Raw genomic sequence first — 13,604 nt, forward strand, 5'->3', positions numbered from 1 at the left:
AACAATTTTATGCACATATTAATCTGGCTGATTGTTGTACATTACATTACATTACATGCATTTAGCAGAAGCTCTTATCCAGAGCGACTTCCAGCACAATAGAACATAAGTGTATCCACTCAATTTAATGAGCCACAGTGTCAGACCAGGCTAACAATACTCCCAGACCAGTGAGTGTGAGCATAACGCTATTCGAGCCCTACCACAAGTTAACTTGTGAATTTGACACAAGCCTAATACTACAATACAAAAGTCCCAAGAACATAGAATCCACATCAACACTTATCAGGAATTCTGTGTTTACTGTTGTATTTCAAGGAGCTATACTGATAACTTGATGGTACCAGCCTGAAGCACCGCAGTGCAGCGTGAATTGTAATTTACAGCTTACTGTAGCACCCCCTCACAAGACCAGTGCTTTTATCTACCATATTACCCACTGGAGAGCCCTCATTTTGCATTTTGACAAATCCTATCAGGAAGGGTTAAGGCTTAATTATGGGATGGCCAATTTAAGCTAATTTAAGCAATTTTAGCACTCATTTCTCACGTGCCTGACGGGCCAGAGGTATCCTAAGCAAATGGCAGCTCTAATAAGGTGGCAAGTGTTTTCAGAGATAATTCCACTCGAAACTGAGTAGACCACTGTTTCAGAATTATTTTGGCGAGCCAGAGGAAGTCACCAGAGAACCACAGAAAGTGCATTGTATGAGGAGTTCAGTGGTGGTGTTCAACATTTCAGAGTCCAGTGCTGTATTTATGTATTACATATTTAAATGTCATATAACAATGTGCTGAGTGCCACAGTGCTTTCTGAACAGGGATTGCAATGCAACGTGTATAAGTTTGTCAGTGCTGTTTTACCCTTCAGCAAGGTACTTAACCAAAATCACCTCAGCTGTATAAATACATTGTAGTCATACAGAAACCGTGTCCGTGCTCAACAGTGTGGTACTTCATGATTATTTAAACTGTGTTGATATGTAACTGATCTCAGTCACTTCATTCATTTAATATGATCTGTATGTAGTTACCTGTTTTTAATGAATACAGCTACAATTGGGCTGATTTTATTTGAGTAATAGTACGATATTAAATGGGGTGTTTCCCTAGGAATGTGTTATTTATCATATTATATTTAATGTTGTAATTTATTTTCCTCCTTATAATTAGTTATTTTCCAGCCAGGAGAAACATACAGCAGAAACAGACTGAAAGGGGTGTACATCCCATCTCAGTTTATACGGGTATAAAATCATGAGTGAGGAAAAAAGACAGCAAATCCATTCTGAGCTGAGCGACGGCTGTATTAATAACTGTCCTCTTCAGGAACATCTTGAAATGGGTTTTTTAATCTCTGGTTAAATGAAAAAGCAGACTTAAATGACACGTGCCTGAACCCCCCCTCGGACTGTGTCGTGTGATTTAGTATTAAGAAAAATCCAAAATGTTCTGTCTGGTGGGTAAAATGAGATAGATGTGGATTTAGCAGTGCAGGCAAGGGATAGCACAGGTCAAGAGGAGACGGGCGCAGAGGGTTAACGTTTCCTCTTCATTTCTGTTCTATTTTTAATACCTCCCCGGCATGCGTGGGCATCACGCCACCCTCGAAGCAGGCACCATCTTTTCAGCTGCGAGCTCGCTGTGTACTTGTGCGCATCACAGTTGAGCTCTGCTGCCTCTCAGAATCGGGTCTTATCTGATTGCACCACAAAGGTATCACGGCAAAGCATCACCATGCTGTAACCTCTTTTCGGTGCCGGGGTGGGAATGAAATTTATTGCCAACATGGTGATCTGCAGTTTGTATGTGTGTGGGTTTGAGCAGTTGTGCTGTTGTGCTGACTGATTTTTTATTTTTCCTGATGATTTTTGACAGCAGTTTTTCCTCCTTGTCCCCCTGCAGCGCAAGCCTCCGTTGGTGGTGAACGACCTGTTCGAGGACATCAAGGATGGGGTGATGCTTCTTGCCCTGCTGGAGGTGCTCTCTGGACAGAAACTGGTGAGTGCCACAGCCCCCTGACATCTGCCTGGGTTCCGTTGGTGGGTGTGACTCCTGTTACTAGGCTGCAAACAGCGACCGTCCGTTCGACTCCCGTTGATGGAAGTGGGACTCCCTCCGGCTCTGTTTCTCATTTGACAGGCCTCTCAAACACTCGTCGCGCACGGAATTCAAATGTCAGCCCGGAGGGCTCTGCTGCTAAAAGGTGCTGAAGTGGAATCATTTGCATGCGTTCTTTTTGCGAGATTGAAATGTACGGCTCGAAAGGGGCGACGATAACGGGCACGTGCAGCTCAGAGAAGGTCTTGCTCAGTCTCTGTTGCGTCTCCATGGTTATCACTGAAATGTGCAGCATCGCCAGAATCCCTTGCTCCGTTAGAGATGCTTGCAGTGATTTGTATAAATGGCAGGATAACATGCACAAATCACTTGTACTGTATGAACTAATACTTTATGCGTGAAAACAACTGTCATACTTGTAATTGAAAGTATGGCTGTTTACATGTTTTCTTCATTATAGCATGAAAAGCACTTTCTGTTCTGCTGACTCTTGTGTGCACGTGCAGTGATGGATGATGGTAGATATTCATGCCTCTAAGTGGTAACGTGCCATTTTGTATGCTCAGTTTCTCATTTTGTATGATAATGTGAACTTAACAATCAGAGGCTGAGGGATGTATCGTATGGCTCTGAAGATGTGGAGAAAATCCCCAAAAGAGTGGTACGCTCTGCCTGAACAAAGAGGGTCAGATTTAGAGAAGAGGTCACACACAACCCCCCCCCCCCCCACTGTAACATAGACATGGTACCTCAGGGCGGTTGGCGCCCCAGGTCGGTGCTGTCTGTGTTCCATCGATTTGTCTGTTTAAAGGTATGCAGCCTTTGATTCCTGTGCTCTGTCCACCCCCCCCCCCCCAGCCCTGCGAGCAAGGCCGGCAGCTTCGCAGGATCCACTGGGTGTCCAACATCGGGACGGCGCTCAAGTTCCTGGAGGGCAGGAGGGTAAGCGGGCTCCCGTGCCAGCCTGTTCCGGGAGCTTGGCCTCATTCACAGCACAACACCTGCCTTTGTTTTCTCTAGGGCTCATACCCCCAATGCACAGATTTTCTCAGATCCTTCGCTCTTTCCTTTTGTATTTGGAATCCTTTTAGTGTTTGTATTGTGTTTTGTTTGAAGCTGTCTTAGACATAGAAATAGAAATAGTTGCCTTAGCTTTCTTAGACATAGAAATAGAAAAGTGAAAAGGGTTGCCTGTCCTCCTTGGCTGTGTAGATTAAGGACAATTGGGCACACTGTAGAAGCATCCAGTTTTACCTGTTTCTTATTGACATTTACAGCATATACCTCTGTCCTCATTTTTACAGCTTAGTCTCTGAACAGTTATTTGGTGGACATTTTTATGCTTCCCTTTGTTTGCAATGGGCTGGGAGAAGATGGAAAACACACTGGCTGTTAGCGTGCCTCCCTTGGCTTTGCTCTTGATGTCCTCTCATATCGTACCTGATGTGTCTAGCGCAGCACGAAGGTGTGCTACGTCTCACAATGCCTCGGTCCCTATGAGGAGCTGGAGAAAGCACTCTGATGATGGGCTGGGGCTACAGTAGTGGATATCCCCGTCCGTGAGCTTTAATCCCGCCCCGCTCATCTTTCTGGGCGGAGGCGATAGATTTTCCACCTGACACAGAGGTTGTCTGCGTGGTGAGAGGATTTATCTGCCAGCTCTCTGTAAATGAGATGTTCTCTGCCAATCATAGGCCCGGCATGGTGCTAAGTTGTCTGTGATCTCTCTCTCCTGTCATGCTTGCCTAAGTCTGTTTACAGAGGATCCCCGGTTAGTATGTGACATTTTTGACGGTGGTTCATGCATGCATGCATGTGTGGGGTTTGCACACTTCAGGACTATATGTCTTTATTTGCCCTGTGTCTGTTCCTTTCCTGTCAGCTCACTGTTCTCCTTTATGTATTCAGAATATCAGGATAAAATATAAAATTGAGCAATTATTTTGCCATAAATTAGTTATAAAAATGGAATCCTGAAATGATACTGCCTCCAAGGTGAAATTTTATGTTTTTAAAAAAATGCATGTTATTAGTGTGAAAATATATATTATTTTTATCAAAATGTCTATTTGTTTTTTAATTAATAGAAATTGTTTTGCTAAGTTAAAGCTGAAATTAACATTAAAGCACCATTTTATTACCAACAGCTTAGGCCAAACATATGCATATATATATACAACTCATGTATTAGACCATCAGAAGTCACTGAACCTCGATTAAGTCATGCTTTTATGCCATGTAAAATGTATTGTTCAGCTTCTGTGAATAAGTCAGTGATGTTGAGGTGTAACCTTACAGGTAGGCTATGTCCTCTGCTATAACCATTATTTACAACCATTTTCTGTAAATATTGCAGTTGCTTGACTCACCTTTCCAAAGAATATCTGAGGGGATATTTGTGTTCTTCCATGAATGCTTTGTGTGCTTCCTCAGATCAAGTTAGTCAACATCAACTCAACGGATATCGTCGATGGAAGACCGTCCATCGTCCTGGGGCTGGTGTGGACCATCATCCTGTATTTCCAGGTAACGTCCCATCCAAGTGTCACCACAGGTGAACATGGTGACAGTGACCTATGGTGACGCCAATGCTGACAGGAGGCCACCGCGTTGCTGGAGTGGTATGAGGTCGTGCGATTGTAACCGGTCCCTGTCTCCTCCTCCACCCCGCAGATCGAGGAGTTGACCAGTAACCTGCCGGCTCTGCAGGCTCTGTCCAGCAGCACCTCATCGGTGGAGAGCATGGCCAGCTCTGAGACAGCCAGCCCGCCCATGAAGAGGAAGGTCATCACCAAGTTCCAGGGCAACGCCAGGAAAGCCCTGCTCAAATGGGTGCAGTACACAGCAACCAAGTAAGCCTGACCCTGTGGTTCCTTGTGGTGTGGCTGTCTCTTGGTGTTCATTTTCGGTTAACTCTGGTGTGTTTGTTTGTGAATGCGTCTCTGCATTCGCTTCGTGTTCTAAGGCGGCTGGGCATCGAGGTGAAAGACTTCGGACCCAGCTGGCGCAGTGGGGTTGCCTTCCACTCGGTCATCCACGCCATCCGGCCAGACCTGGTGGACATGGAGCGCGTGCGGAGGAGGCCTAACAGAGAGAACCTGGAGGAGGCCTTTTCCCTGGCTGAAAACGAGCTGGGAATCCCACGACTCCTGGACCCAGAAGGTACTGCCGGAGACCATAAAAAAGGGAGATTGTCAGTGTTGGCTTCCTTATATCCTCTGCGTTGGTTCCTGTTTATAACAGGAGCTTCCTGAATTGTCTGTGTTGCTGTGCTAGCTATGGATGCTCTGTCTTGGAGCACACCCCATCATGAATATAAACAGGCAGGCACTAAATCAGAATGCTGTCAGCCTCAACAATACGTAAGGCAGAATTTCCATTGTTAACTTCTCAGCTGAATGTCTGGCCTGTAAATAGAATATTTCTGGCACACCTCAAGAAAAAACATACAATCCATAGATCAAAGCTTTAACTAAACAGGCTCCTTGAGCTTTATCTTTGGATGCTGGCTCCTTTGCAGAGAGCATGAATTTGATTTTAAACAGTAATTAATAATAGAGATCAGACACTTCATTGATAGTAAAAAAGTCAAGCACTGATAGCTTTCAATGGACAAGGCTAGGCATCCTTGAATGCTCCCTGCTCCTTTGTTCTTATGAAAATGTGTCTGATATGGCTCAGAAATGATGAGAGTGAAGCTGAGAGAGATCAGTGATGTTCAGGCTCAGTAATGAGATCGTGGTTAGGGGAAACCCCAGAAAGATTATCTGCTTTTACATAGGGGCCTCATTAAAAATGAAAATCTGTGTAATATATAAATTTTGACATGATATAATTAATGTTCACATCCGAGAATCATCTGGAACTGATTGTTAAAGGGCCCAGCTGTGTCTGTGGTGGAGGTGTGAGTGTGGTTGGCTTTAGCTTAATACTAGACCAGCAGAAAGAAGTTCTCCCTTCTTTTCTCTGCAGATGTGGATGTTGACAAGCCGGATGAGAAGTCCATCATGACTTATGTTGCCCAGTTCTTGAAGCACTACCCAGACCCCCATAATACGGAGTCAGACGGACAGGAAGAGGAGGTAATTTTCTCCATTCCACACACTCTCTCTCTTCACAGCATCGGTGCCAGACCAGCCACCTCTATGGCTATTTGTTTTACAATCTGTGGATTGAATGGATTTATTTTCAGTCCTTTGCGATTCATAATTTGTTGCAGGTAAAAATTGGATCTCTTGAAACAATTCCATTTAAGAATACAGAGCTTTCTCATGGTTGATTAATTGAATGACAGGAATGGATGAAAATGAAGGTGAAAATCTGAAAAAAGGAAAGCATCTTTTATTATATGAGGATTTTAGGATGTTGCACATTTCATTTTTGTATACATGGATGGGGTCAACATTGTACTAGTTCATGCTGTCTGGATTTAAAAGTCTTGTTTAGTCAATAATGCGAAGATGTGTACCATATTATATCCATGACCAAATTGAAAAGGGCATTGAATCTATGGTCCCAGGGAATAGCTAAAGTGCAAAGGCTTTGTGAATGTTGTTTTTGGAACCCATTGCAGCTGTCAGTAAAGTGATGCACAATACCAGTCCTGGAGGATTTTTGCTTTTCTTTCCGTCTGAAGATTAAGCTGTGATTGGGCAAATCTTGGCTTTGAGAAACTAATCATAAAAAAGAAAAGAGGGATGCACTTCGTAAAGTCTGCTGAACTGACATCCTCTAAGACTCAGGTTGTGAATTCCTGCAGTGTCACATGGTGCTGCTTTGCTCTGAATGGCTTTGGATAACCGGAGTAAAATCTGCACCGCTTTCCATTTAGATACTAATTCATTTTATCTAGCAGCAGTTAATTAATGGGCTGTGAGTGCTTCAGTCTTGGGTGAAACAAAGACCAAGTAACAGCTGTGACCAATGACACGAAAGGCATTTGCGGAGGGTCTGTCATTAGCAATTTGTGGCACAGTCGTTGTTTTGACTGAAGGTCTTCCAGTCTTGTTGCTGCCTTCACTGTGCCGTACAGTAATTTAAATGAGTATTCATGTCACAGATATAAAACGGTTTCTGAAAAAAAATATTTTTTCTCTCACGATGAAGCCATCCACAGCCTTTTCCTTGTAGTCTTGCATTAGTCTTTCAGTTGAACTCATGTTTCATGATGGCGTGAGTATTAACATCATATATCATAAACCTGCTATAACAGGTTAAAAATCCATGATCGTAGATCACATGAGCCATTACTAACAGAAGCAAAATCCTTAGGATGGAATAAAGATAATGTCTTTAGCATCTATAAAAAATGTATATCTTACATTTTGATGTATACTAAATGGTAAATGACAAAATGATCTATTTAAAGGAAAATTTGTACTTACATGTAATAATACAGGGGTGTGACGTTAATAAATAATTTCTATTACATACAATAAACATAACCAGCAATTGAGGAGTAATGTGCAGCAAATCAAATAAGCTTTTGATCAGAGCAACCGCATGGCAAATTAACAACAGATATGACTTCAGCAACTGAAGCCGCATGATGCTGGTATCCAGCACCGTATGGTCTAATTAAAACATTACCCCTGCTGTCACCACCTCCTCTTAAATAGATTTAATTAATGGCTGCAGTTCTCATTACAGCTTAGGGTGCCAAAGAGGTCCTCCACTCCATCTGAATTGACTAACAGGCTCATTTGTGCATTGATCACACACTTTTCCGTCACCAGCTACACGCTCGCCTCATCCGTGTCTGCCATTTGCCATGTCTCTCTCTTTCTCTCCTTCTGTCTGTCTGCCATTTGTATTGCGCATCGATAGCTGCTTCTCGGTTCCATCCCAACTTTCGCACTTTCTATCCCTACCCTACCGGTAAGCCGCAGTGGATTCAGGGCTCTCCATCGCCTGTTGTGTGGTGGTGCTGTGTCTGTGTGCTGGATGCCCACTGTTGACCACTTCTCCTCTGCACGTCTCTCTCTCTCTCTCTCTCTCAACTGATGCCTTGTCTGTGTTGTGTCTGCATCCTTCTTTGTGCCTTGCTCTCCTTGACAGTTTGGTCTTGACCCTCGAGACATAGAACAGATGCTAGAGGTATGTGTTTCTCGAGATAAAATAAGTAGTCAGACATTTTATGGTCAAGGATTTTTTCCTTTAGCTCTAGCAGTCTGTCAGGTAGGCCTCAAAACTTACTCTGTGAAAAACATTTGTCTTCTTTACTGTTGTCCATTGTAATGATCCTTCTTTTTCTTTGTTGTGGTGATGAGATGGTTCATTCAGCAAACTGATTTTCTGATGTTTGTCTGTTACCCCCATTTTCCGTATGGTCCTGGTGATCCCTTGCATGAGTAATCCTGTTCAAGATCATAACATTGAAATACGATCTTATTTTCTGTTTAAATCAAATGAATATTGTTTAAACCGAGATCGGAAAAAAACGAAGACATTTCATGATCACACCCACTAAATGTTCAAAGGTAGCAAAACTGAAAATAAGAAGAGCCAAGAGGAATCCTGTCCACCTCTCCTGAACAGGATGTTGATTGATGATGACATATCTTGTGCAGATATGCTGCCTTAAATGTCCCCTCTTCAGGGGTTCTGTATTTCACAAACGTTGAAGGTATACTATGCAACCTTTGATTGTATGGCACAGATACGTATGAAACAGAGGTCACAGAAATGTGAATTGCTGTCATCTCCATCATATTCTTCTGTGGTGGTCTGTGTTTAATTATACTTGCACAGCCAAAACGTAAAAAAAAAATAATAAAACTTTGCTTTATTGCTTACTGCTGTCTGCACTCTGATTGAAAAAGGAACACGTTTCAGTTTGGCCAGGGGAGTCTGAACCTCCTGTGTTGTTGTCTATCATGACCCTTCTGTTTTGAAGGTGCTTCTTTTGTGCGAGTACTATGTGAGTAAAACACTAGCTTTGTTGACTGTATGGTCAGCAGGTGAGGAGGAAAAAAAACTGAAAATGATATAATCTGCTCAAGAAATTGCTCACATCTGTCACCAGTTAAGTAGTTAAGCAGTGAATAAGGTGCCAAAAATAACATGCATAGCATACCTCTAATGTGAGAGTGAAGTGTAATGCGTGGTAGTGATGGGAGAGTGATGGGTCATGAACCCCAGATATGGTGAAGTTGCCAGTGGTTCACTGCTTTGAACAAATCACAGTGTATCGCTATAGGGAGCAAAGTCATTTGATTGGTTCACCCACGGCAATCATTAACGGCATATGGTAGCTCCTCCCCTTACGAGCCTCCTGAACCCTCACTCTCTCATCACTAGTTGGCACTGCATGGCTGAGATACCCTCCACTGGGAGGTGGGGATTACAGCTATGTGCTTGCGTGTCCAAACCATCCCTTCCCCCGCCCACAGAGGGAGCAGCGCAAGGTACTGAGGGAGATGAAGACCTGGCTGGAGCAGCTTGAGAGGGACGTGGCTCGGGCCCAAGGGGCAGAAGGCAGCCTGACTGAGAAGTACCAGGTGACCCGAGGACAGGGGCTTGGCATTTGGCATTGTGTGTCTGGGCACGGTCTCAACGTTTTTCTTGTCACGCTGCCCAGAGTCTTCAGTGTTAATGTGAAGCTGTCTAATTCTTAGCCCCCCCCCCCCCCCCCCCCCCCCCATGGTAATGCCTGTTTGCGCACATGTTTTGCAGGGTCGTGGTGCTCACAGTGGTTGTTTCCTAAAATCGCGTTTTCATACCCAAATCCTGATCTAAATCTTAACATTCAGTAGGATATATTCTTTATGCTCTGATTGGACGGTGAAATGCAGGTAAAAAAAATTAAAGGCATGAAATTAAGCTTCTTGGTAAATTCATGACTGTGTGAATATTATGTATTATATGCCAGGAATGCAGTGGTGAATTCAGGGCATTTAAGGTAGTGTTACATAATCTCCATAATAGATGCTGGTGATTATTTACCGCTTTGAACCAGTCAATATAGAAAAAAAAACACCAGTGAGTGAATGGTACTATAGAAAATAACAGATCCATCCATTGTGGACCTCCTAATAGCCTCACTCTCTCCGCTCTGGGACAGGGCTGTGGTGATATAATTGATTTGATGAAGGCGCCAAAGAGAATGTTCTCCCTTTATCCGCAGTCTGAATAAACATCTTCAAGAAAGCTACGCAGTGCCAACAGTGCAAACAAACTGTGTTCATGCCTGATTTGTCTTTTCCATGAAATCAATATCTTAGACAGCATGGTGTGTGTGTGTGTGTGTGTGTGTGTCTGTGGATATGCGTGTGTGTGTTTGCAGCGTGTGCGTGTGTATGCGTGGGCCCACCATAACCTGCGGTCCCTCTCTCAGTCCTTTAAGAGCTTCCGTGTGCAGTATGAGATGAGGAGGAAACAGACGGAGAGCCTGCTGCAGCCCACGCAGAGAGACGGGAAGCTGACCGTGGACCAGGCGCTGGTCAAGCAGGCATGGGAGCGCGTGTCTGCCAGGGTGAGCGCTGCTCCTTGCTGCTCCTCACTGCTCCACGCTCACTGTCGGAGCCGCCGTCCAGTGCCCACCATCCTCAAACACAGCGCTAACATTAGGGGCTTACTTTATAGGACAGGCCTGTTTTCCTCTCTAGGAATACACACAATATATTGATACAGGCCAGATTACTTGGAGCTGTAATTGTAAGGAAGCTTTCCCAAAGTGGCTCGTTCCCCTAATGCACTGCATGTATCGCTGGGCAGGAAACCGACAGGTGTCAGCATATTAAGATAAAAATATTCAAGGGTGCTGACTTTAATACTGAGGTACCATATTCTTTAATTTTTGGAGCCCCGGAACTAAATGGAACAAGAGTCAAGACAAAGTAAGCCAACATAGAACTATGCACAGCAACTCAATGCTTTAAAATTATGTAGCTGCAGATGCAGTGTCTGTTTTAAAAACTGAAAAATACAGTGCTCTTGAGTTAACTTTATTACAGTACAGAGTGCTAATGGAAAATATATCTGGCTGAAATGGAAGTACACGTTGGGTTTCATTAAATCCCTGATTCTTATGCTGCTCAGACAGTGCGGCCCTTTTCCTAGATGCCACTGAGTCATCCCTGACCTGTTTTGGTGTGACCACTGTGGGTGCTAGCTGGCTCTCATTGTTTTGAACTGTTGTGTGGTGTAAAGTGGGGCACAGACTGCTCCAGTCTGGGTTCAGGGGAGAGGAACAGAGAGGGGTTTGTTAGTAGAGGGGCTGGAATCTTCTCTTTGAGTCCCTGGCATTCTCAGAGCCGAGGGGAGGGGGGGTGGCTTTGTTACAGATGGTAGCACAGTGCTCTGCTTCAGAGGGAGTTCTAAAACGCTAGGTTATTTCACGCCGCAGCTCAGAGTTAAGCTGCTCAGAGGAGCTTGCAGGCGGGTGCTGTGGTCCCCTGTAGCGGCAGGCGCTGGGTTGTGACGTGGGCAGTGACATCCCTTATACCCTTGCAGCTCCTGGACTGGCACCTCCAGCTGGACAAGTCCCTTCCAGGCCCACTGGGCATGATCGGGGCGTGGCTGCACCGGGCTGAGCTGGCGCTGCGGGAAGACGTGGCCATCCAGCAGGCGTATGAGGAGACTGCCAATGTCGTCCAGAGGACACTGGAGCAGCACAAGGTACAGACTGGTGTGCCTGCACATCTTAGTTGATCGAGTGACAAGTGACAACATCTGATTGCTGTGAAATTTCTTGAAGTGATACATGATAATGTTGATGTGTTATGTTTACATAAACATTACCCTAGAGGTTGACATGAAAATAGTTTTCAAGAACAAGCTTTCAGCAATATGCACTGTATGCCTTGATCATAAAGCTGAGTAATATAGTGCCTTGTAACTAAGTATCTACTGTCACACTGATGTAGATTTCTGAATTCCTCACAGCAGTTAAGATTGAGAGTGATTAGTATGTACTGTATCATAACTGTGTGTGTGTGTGCATGTGTGTGCGCATGTGTGCATGTGTATGTGCAGGAGGTGCTGAAGAATCTGGAGGCACACAAACAGACCTTTCAGCAGATTCACAGAGACAGATCTGTCAACGGGGTTCCTGTCCCCTCAGAACAGCTCCAGGATATGGCAGAGAGGTGGGTTACACACAGTACTGACCCTGAGGTCAGTGTTCTCTCTGTATCCTTTACTCCCTCACCAATGGACTCATCCCTAAGCACTGATCCTGTTTCATTTTTTTTAAATATACAAACAATAAATTTCTCTTGTAGGTCACAGCTGTTTTTTGTAATCAACAGGTTCAATTATGTCTCAACATCATCTCATATCCACCTGATCAAACTGGAATTCTGGGAGATGAAGTACCGTCTGCTGGCCTTTCTTATGCTGGCAGAGTCCAAGCTCAAATCCTGGATCATTAAATATGGCCGACGGGAGTCGGTGGAGCTACTGCTACAGAACTACGTTGTGAGTTTGCCATCCTAGCTCCTTCCTCCCGTATATAAATGCCAGCTTTAATGTCCTACACCACTCTGTATTAGGCTCAAGCATGTTGTCATGCCGAGGTCCATTGTCACTTCCGCGGTTGACCCTTTGTCCTCTGTCCTATTTCCAACAGTCATTCATTGAGGGACACAAGTTCTTCGAACAATATGAGACAACATACCAGACTCTGAAACAAGCTGCTGAGGTGTATGTGAAATCTGATGTTTCAGGTAAGAGTTAACTGCCAGTCTTCTGTCATCGGATGTTGTTGTTAATTCCTGAAGGGGGTGGTTTCACGGAAAGATTGCTATTATGGCTGTGGCTTGGCAGCCATGTTTGAAACATGTCACCTGATTAACATACCATACCATAACATTTTATACACAATATGGATGTGGGTTTGGTGCTATTTTATGTTTTTGAACTGAGCCCAGAGTAATGTTGATGTGAATCTATAAAAACTGCTGAAAAAAAATCAAAAATATGCTGAAACTGTACATGGCTAACGTTTTTTTCAGTATCTTCTGCACTCATATCTTCACATAGTTGTCATCATTATAACAGTAGACACAAAGAAATGGGGCTACCAAATGCATTATGGAATAGCACACATAAACTGGTGATGTGTGAAAGAACGACCTAATGTGGAATTTCCTCTATCAGTCCCTATCCTCCTCCCTTTGAATAATTTACAACTGTCAAATATGTCATTCAGTCTTTTCCATCCATTCCCAGCTGGTCCTCTCGTACTTCAGCTAAATTGCCTTTTTTACACCCAGAAATCAAGAGGGAATTGATCCATTTGCTAAGATGTTCTAGTTCACCAGTCAGAGGGGAAAATAGGCTAACTGTTGATTTCATGTTCCTAGGCTTTAAGATCATTAGGAAAGGTAAGTGCGGTTACTCACTGGTACTGCACACTGGTGTAAAATTGATTGGTTTCAAAATGAAGACCCACGTTTGCATTGCCACTGGTGTGCACTCACTCCCCTAAAAGCCCGGGATCAACTCTGTGTCACAGCACGGGAGAGAGGATCCAGTCTCACTCACAACTAACCCTTTCTGATTTTTCATCCATTGACTCTAACCCTCATCCTCACGGTGGG

General features: G+C 44.1%; 1 protein-coding gene across 11 annotated transcripts in view; it reads left to right on the plus strand.

Moving 5' to 3' along the window:
- Nucleotides 1-13,604, plus strand: part of LOC118791878 (nesprin-1-like) — a 142,568-nt gene that overhangs the window by 11,740 nt on the left and 117,224 nt on the right. For 7 of the 11 annotated variants that reach the window (XM_036549356.1, XM_036549360.1, XM_036549357.1 and 4 more), the window contains exons 3-15: nucleotides 1,906-2,001; nucleotides 2,920-3,003; nucleotides 3,812-3,832; nucleotides 4,495-4,587; nucleotides 4,735-4,913; nucleotides 5,027-5,223; nucleotides 6,034-6,143; nucleotides 9,453-9,560; nucleotides 10,397-10,534; nucleotides 11,515-11,679; nucleotides 12,037-12,149; nucleotides 12,312-12,480; nucleotides 12,632-12,728. In XM_036549356.1, coding sequence (XP_036405249.1) covers nucleotides 1,906-2,001; nucleotides 2,920-3,003; nucleotides 3,812-3,832; nucleotides 4,495-4,587; nucleotides 4,735-4,913; nucleotides 5,027-5,223; nucleotides 6,034-6,143; nucleotides 9,453-9,560; nucleotides 10,397-10,534; nucleotides 11,515-11,679; nucleotides 12,037-12,149; nucleotides 12,312-12,480; nucleotides 12,632-12,728 — 1,570 coding nt within the window. Of the gene's footprint in view, nucleotides 1-1,662; nucleotides 1,717-1,905; nucleotides 2,002-2,919; nucleotides 3,004-3,811; nucleotides 3,833-4,494; nucleotides 4,588-4,734; nucleotides 4,914-5,026; nucleotides 5,224-6,033; nucleotides 6,144-7,887; nucleotides 7,939-8,118; nucleotides 8,158-9,452; nucleotides 9,561-10,396; nucleotides 10,535-11,514; nucleotides 11,680-12,036; nucleotides 12,150-12,311; nucleotides 12,481-12,631; nucleotides 12,729-13,604 lie in introns of those variants that run through there. The other 4 variants (XM_036549359.1, XM_036549367.1, XM_036549366.1 and 1 more) reach the window with 3 other exon arrangements.

The sequence above is a fragment of the Megalops cyprinoides genome, chromosome 17 (genome assembly GCF_013368585.1).
Source record: "Megalops cyprinoides isolate fMegCyp1 chromosome 17, fMegCyp1.pri, whole genome shotgun sequence".
Classification (NCBI taxonomy): Eukaryota; Metazoa; Chordata; class Actinopteri; order Elopiformes; family Megalopidae; genus Megalops; species Megalops cyprinoides.